At 51.9% G+C, this 6751-nt stretch overlaps 3 protein-coding genes across 3 annotated transcripts; 2 read left to right on the top strand and 1 right to left on the bottom strand.

Moving 5' to 3' along the window:
• Positions 1–279: 279 nt before the first annotated feature.
• MKK1 (Protein kinase C signaling pathway involved MAPKK protein) lies at positions 280–1994 on the top strand (the record flags this gene model as incomplete). Its single annotated transcript, XM_033573522.1, has 4 exons — positions 280–1038; positions 1088–1379; positions 1437–1806; positions 1865–1994. The coding sequence occupies 4 exons, from the start codon at positions 280–282 to the stop codon at positions 1992–1994; spliced, it is 1551 nt and encodes a 516-aa protein (XP_033424074.1).
• An 808-nt stretch (positions 1995–2802) lies between these two features.
• ATNIH1004_008919 (secretory pathway Sec39 family protein) lies at positions 2803–5699 on the bottom strand (the record flags this gene model as incomplete). The annotated part of the gene is made up of 3 exons (XM_033573521.1): positions 2803–3904; positions 3970–4123; positions 4181–5699. 3 exons carry the CDS (start codon positions 5697–5699, stop codon positions 2803–2805), a joined length of 2775 nt encoding a protein of 924 aa, XP_033424073.1.
• A 179-nt stretch (positions 5700–5878) lies between these two features.
• ATNIH1004_008918 (uncharacterized protein) lies at positions 5879–6433 on the top strand (the record flags this gene model as incomplete). The annotated part of the gene is made up of 3 exons (XM_033573520.1): positions 5879–5906; positions 5999–6135; positions 6287–6433. The coding sequence occupies 3 exons, from the start codon at positions 5879–5881 to the stop codon at positions 6431–6433; spliced, it is 312 nt and encodes a 103-aa protein (XP_033424072.1).
• Between the last annotated feature and the right edge of the window lie 318 nt (positions 6434–6751).

The following is a 6751-nucleotide window of genomic DNA, read 5'->3' as shown; positions in this document are numbered from 1 at the left end:
TACTTTCTTTTCCTTCTCTTGCATCGAGTCTACCTACTACCCCTCATACTACGCCATAATCCCTCTCATCGCCTCTTGTCACCACTGCCCACCTCATCCTAAGCGCCACACCTCTTTCTTCGTTCTCGCGACCGTCGTCTCTCCGACCTTGTCATCATTCCCCCCTCTTCGTTTCTCGTCCAATCTTTCAAAGTGTCTACCTCAAAAGCCGCCGATCTGGCTACTTTGGCTGATCCCAACGAGTTGTTTTTGCCTGGTGAGAGGCAAAACAATCTCGTCATGTCATCCTCCACCACCTCCGCCGCCGTTCCCCTCCTGAAACCACCCGTCCCAGGGAATCGCAACAAGAACACCAACCCCACCAACAGCAACGGATCTCGTCCCCCCAAACTCACCTTGGGCATCCCACCGTCCCCCAATGCTCGCCCCGTTGCTGGAAATGGCATCTCGGCGCCCATTCCAGTGCAAGCGCCAGCTCCCGCCCCTGATGGCCCTCAGCTGCAGCGTCCGTCAAACCGCCCGGCTCTCCCTCAACTACGCCTCGCGACCCCCATGGGCAGCAATAAAGAGGTCCCGCAGTCGAATGGTCGGCCAGTCCCTCCCCCGCTTGCCACGAACGGTTTGAACGATCTCAACGGGCATTCGAGATCGGGGAGTTTCACCTATCTGGATGGAAAGGCAAGTGGTCCCGCGTCGGCGTCATCCTCAAATTACTCGACCCTGTCGTTCCCCATGGGCCTTCGACAGCCGCATGGGAGCACCCCCGATCCCTCGTCCGCCATCAGTTCCGTCTACTCCGACCGTGAGGGTGCAGTGCCTATGGAGCGAGATAACAGCGTCAACAGCCTGATCCCGGATCTGGGCAAATTGAGTTTGGAAAAGGGCAGGCCCCTGGAACCCGACGATCTGGACGACGAAGGCTGGTTGGCCGCCAGTGAACAGAAGAAGATCGTGGAGTTGGGCAGTCTAGGTGAGGGTGCAGGCGGAGCGGTTACTCGGTGCAAGCTGAAGGGCGGGAAGACGGTCTTCGCTCTGAAGGTGAGTCTTTCGGGTCTCCGCAGACCGTCATTGTTGCTAACGTATGTAGATTATCACGACGGATCCCAACCCCGATGTGAAGAAGCAGATTGTTCGCGAGCTCAACTTCAACAAGGACTGCGCATCGGATCATATTTGCCGTTACTATGGCGCTTTCATGGACAAGTCGACGGGGACGATCTCGATTGCAATGGAATTTTGCGAAGGGGGCAGTCTGGACAGCATCTACAAAGAGGTCAAGAAGCTAGGGGGCCGGACCGGGGAAAAGGTGTTGGGTAAAGTGGCCGAAGGAGTGCTGAACGGGTTGACATATCTCCACAGCAGGAAAATCATCCACCGAGGTATGTGTCTGATCTACGCGCATCCGGGATGATGGAAGACGCTCATGGCAACTACAGACATCAAGCCGTCGAATATTCTCTTATGCCGCGATGGACAAGTGAAACTCTGTGATTTCGGAGTCAGTGGAGAGTTCGGCACCAAGGGTGATGCCAATACATTCATTGGCACTTCATACTACATGGCTCCGGAGCGTATCACTGGTCAATCATACACCATCACGTCGGATGTGTGGTCCCTGGGGGTGACTCTGCTTGAGGTGGCACAGCATCGTTTCCCTTTCCCTGCCGACGGAACTGAAATGCAACCCCGCGCCGGACTGATCGATCTCCTGACCTACATTGTTCGTCAGCCAATTCCCAAGCTGAAAGATGAGTCCGAGAGTGGAATTCGCTGGTCCGATAATTTCAAATATTTTATTGAATGCTGGTATGTGTGGGCCCGTTGGACGATCCAGGGACTGGTGTCGAGCTAACGTTTCTCCCAGTCTTGAGAAAGAGCCTCCACGAAGGGCGACTCCATGGCGGATGCTGGAACATCCTTGGGTGCTGGACATGAAAAACAAAAAAGTCAACATGGCAAACTTCGTGAAGCAAGTGTGGGGCTGGAACGAGTAGATTTTTGCTATTGTTCGGCCATATCCATATTCCCTCGCCATCATCATAATGCATCGCATGTATTACGGTCCCTCCTTACGCTTACAAGTGGCTGGCCCTTGGTTGACCAGGATGTCAAAAAAGCATACACGAATTGTGATCATTGACGACACTCCTTTTCCCGCATTTGCACTGTCTATCCTGATGGAGTTGGGGGATTTCCTTTACGATCATGTCTTTCCTTGATTTTGAGTTGGCTGATCCGGCGTTGATTCGATTTTACCCATGCATTGATTCTTGTCTCGGTTGATGGATCGATTTCTTTTTCGTCTCTTCCGTTGAAAATAATACATAGCCTCTGCAGCGGCCAGCGGAGCTGACGCTTTCTCCCTCTTTTTTTTTTATATCTCTTTATTTTGATGTTTCACATATTCAAGTTATCTCATGAATGAGCCGGTACATATTGTATATGGTTGTTAAATTGAATCTTAAATCATATCATCTGCTGTCTATCTTTTATGGAAGCCTAACTGTAATGAGATGAACTGGGTAGATTAATCAATCATATTCTTTACCGATGGCATAACATTAATTTGGACCCAAGACAAGGAATCACCCATCAGCCGTATGCAGGTCTACCTACAATTACATAGTACGTTAGTACCTCCAGCTCTAGTCAAGTGATGATGATGATGATGATGATGATATTAAGTATACGCCACTAATGCAAGATATCAACAAATGCTAACTACACCAGTTTTAAAAGAAGATAAAGAGAGTAAGAAAGAAGAACAATAATCATAACTCTCATCAGGGAATATAAATAAAATCAACGATTCACAGGCTGAGCACCTAATACCCAACCAATCCCACTGGCCAACCCACCGGTAACCATATTACTAACGACATCTCGTTTACGGATTCTCTCCTCTGCGGTATCGTTGGAATCACGTCCATCAGACGAGGGATGTCCCTCTGTGGGGGGAGGATCAGAATCAACGGAGGTGACGGCAGCACCACGCAGGGGAAACGCATTCTTGTGAAGAGCTAATGCTGCACCGCGGGCTACTTCGAATAGACCCATGGGAGCTTCTTCGAGATTGAGACGGCTCTGTTGGTGTTGCGCCCAGGCGCGTCGGACATGGTGCTGTTTGGTTTCAAAGGCGTCTTGTTCGCTGTCCGTGGGACCGAAGCCGCCCGGGACCATGGACAGTCTGTCGCCTTGGGCGTCCCAGGTTTCTTCCTCCTCGGACTCTCGGGCACGTAAGCTGGTCATCTCCTCGTCACAGCGGCGCCAGGCGCCCAGGATTTCAGGGAGGGGGTCCGGCGAGGGAACCAGGACTAGAGCCAGGGAGAGAAGTTCCATGCGTTGAGAGAGTTGGGTGATTTGGGCCTGGAGGGTAGAGCTGGTAGATGTTGTCTGCGAACGGTAGCGACCGGCGTTGTAGACGGCACGCCAGGAGATATCATCCTTTATGGTAGGGTTGGTGACAGGGGATGAAGTGGATATGAGAGATGGAGGGGTGAGACGAGTGAGGATGTAGGAGTAAGCGGTGCCGAAGTCATCGTCGGAGAGAGCTGAGGAAATAGCCAGAGAAATGATGCGTCGCTCAGCTGTGACGATGGCATTCTCTGGATCGGCAGGTACGGCGCCTTCGTTGTCGGACAGTTGAGGCGAGAACCCCGCTGCAACGACATTGCGGCCAATGCTTAGGAGGTCGTCCAGTTTCGTGTATGCCTTCGCGTTCTGATCGAGGACTTTTTCGATCAGCGAAAGAGGGTCCGAGTGCACGCGGATGCTGACTGGTTGAAAGGGGACTCCATGCTGCAGAGTCAGGGAGTAAAACGACAGAGAATGCGTGGCAGAGATAAGGGCATGGATCTGTTTGAATGAGACGGAGTCGGGGAGGTGTGGCTGAAATGCTTGCAGACTATACGAGATCATGTCAGTTGGCGCATCAATCCATCTGATGCATCCATTTGCACTGCAGCTTACATGTCATATGCCTTCTTCATTCCGCCGCGCGTTCGGTTGCCATTGCTGGCATTGTCATATGCTGCAAATATAGCCTCTTTGACGGCCTCTTCTACCTGAGAGGAGCTCAGAGTTGGCTCCGACTTGATATATGTTTCCACGGCCAGGTTATATTCTATATCCATCCGTTAGCACTCAATGAAGAGCCATGTAGCCTGGTGTCCTCGCTCACCTTTAGCCTCCAGCAACGCTTTTAATATCTCTGCCTCGAAAACATCCCGTGGAACTCTCCAAAAAATCCCATGCCAGGCCAACCCGTCCTGACCCGTTCCCCAGTCACGAAGCCAGAGTAACTGATGGCGGATGTTGCTCCAGTCCCGACCAGACCTGGAGTACTTGACAGTGGATACGATCGCGTTTCGCAGTTCAATCAATTGCAAATCCTCGTGGCTGTGGAGGCACAAGTTTGCGGCTGTCCTGCACTGCATCGCGTGCCCCAGCTTGTTCAATATCCGAAGTGACAGGAGAATGGCACTCAGGAAGGAGATTGAAGATGCCGAGGGATAAGTTAACGGATTCGAAGCCAAGAGCAAAGCGTTCTGCAGAAGAGACACCCTCGACGACGATGAGATATGACTTGCATCAAACCTCACCGAAGGAAGTGCTGTGCTGTCGGGTGACAGGAAAGAAGAATCGGCATGGCCCAGCAATTTCGAAGTCCGAATAAAGATCTGAGTGGATCCCTCCAAGGATAGCCCGCTGGTGTCGGTATTCGCATAGATAACAGCGAGTCCTGACTGACCATAGCGAAGCCGTAAATCCGTGATCTCCTCGTCCTGTGGTTTGTCATGCCCTTCGTCATAACCTCCAAGGTCCACATCTTCCGGTCCATTCCAATTGACGAAAGCGCTTACGACGTTCTCGCGATCCACCAAGCTCCGCGACACCAGCCATTCATTCACAAATTGCCATCCAGCCCCATCTTCTGCTCGTGACTCTGGTTCTCCCGGAGGGGGTGCGATCGAGTTCTGTCGGGCCGCTTGACTAAGCCTACGCCTTTTCGAGCGGTTGCTGCCGTACATCCACGAACCAACCAATCCACGCAAGTTGTTCACCAAATCCATGTTGTTTTTTTGAGTACCCGTCATAGAAAGAAGCACATTGATGGCAGTGTGCTCGTCCATCGACTCCAGCGTGTCGAGAGAAAAGGAATCGTCTTGACTAGGGTAGTACTCGTAGTTTAAACGGAGCAGTGGTAGTAAACTAGAGATGAGCCATGTTCGCACGGGCGAGGAGCGTTGGTAGAACGGCAGGAGAAGATCGAGGATCAGCGGTTGAAGAGCGGTCTCCGAGTCAATTCGGTGCGCCCGGTGAATCAGGAACTGGGTTAGGAGGTCGGTGGGATCCTGACTATCTTCGTCGTCGGGATACTTCAGTGGTAGTAGTCGGAGTTTCCGTACGCGTTTCCTCACAACTGTCTCGGTCAAGTCTTTGACAGGAGAGATATCAATCTCCTCGCTATCCCAGTGAGAAGATCCCCCGTCCACAATCTCCTGGACCACAGATGAGTAGGACTGCGGTTCCGTGCTCTCGGGAAGGAAGGTCAATATGATGCGCAACAGTCGTTCGGGAGGTAGACCGACAGGGAATCGAGCCTGGAGATGCGGGAGATGGGAGGCATTCCCCGTGGCACACCAATGCGTTGCCAGAAGAATTGCATGAGCAGCAGATAGCCCTGCGAAAGCCGCCATGGCGATGGTGGTGATGATGATGGTGATGTGTTCGGGAGCGGCGACGGCCAGACATCAAGACCGCCGGCGGCGCACGGGCCACGCGGCGGAAAGAGACGAACCTCGCATTGTCGCTCCATCTCTCTCTTTCCCCTACACGCTCGTTCGTCTCCTCCTTGTCCACCACTCACACATCTACAATGGCTTCTGGATTCGGTCTCAATGGCGGTATGTCTTCCCCCCCCGTCATTCTCCCCGGAAATTCCGTCTCCTAACCTGGTCGTTCTTCCCTGCGGTCGTCATCAGCTAATTGTCAATAGGTCCGTCTCGCTGCTTCAGCTTCTGGCAGGAGGTCCTAGGTTGCTATGTTGTCAATGCCGGAGAGGGCGAAACAGGCAAGAAGAAGTGCATGCCCGCTCTGGAGGACTACTACGAGTGTCTGCACCACAAGAAGGAGGTACGATTTCTCCCTCCCCTCAAGACGACTCCCGGAATCGACTGGAGATGGAATCGGATATAGCGGGGTTTATATACCCGTTGTTTGATTTGATTTGACTTGATTTTTATGACTGGTTTCAGTGGTATATTGGAACTAACGGATTGGATAGGCTCTGCGAACGATGAGGATGCAGGCTGCCTATCGCAAGGCGGAAGCGGCACATCCGCGTGAGAATGCGCCCAAGGCAGAAGAAATCCGCAGTCTGGGGCTGTTAGGGAAAGAAGATGAGGCAGCAGCATTTTTGGCAAAGTCCTAGGAGAGGGTGGTGTGCACATGATGGGAGTGCGGTGCTGGATTGTTTTACTACTACCAAAGTCATGCTGTTTTGTTCTTGCGACAATAGTCCTGCCGTGTATAGAATGGACTTTCGATATCTCTCTTTCTCTCTTTTATTTTATTTTTTTTTTTAGCTTTTCTCCGTTGGTTGATGGTTTGATGGGAACGGTTTTATGTAGTAGGATACAGTTGGATCACTCAGACGTATGGGAATGAGGAAGATGCGTAGGGATGCCGATTCAGCAGTAATAATTCTGTCCTCCAGTGTTCAGGCTAGATATTCACTCTGGAGACATTG

The sequence above is a fragment of the Aspergillus tanneri genome (genome assembly GCF_003426965.1).
Source record: "Aspergillus tanneri strain NIH1004 chromosome Unknown AapTan_6_pilon_pilon_pilon, whole genome shotgun sequence".
NCBI lineage: Eukaryota > Fungi > Ascomycota > Eurotiomycetes > Eurotiales > Aspergillaceae > Aspergillus > Aspergillus tanneri.
Note: the sequence above shows the minus strand (reverse complement) of the source record. Positions and strands in the feature narration are given on the sequence as shown.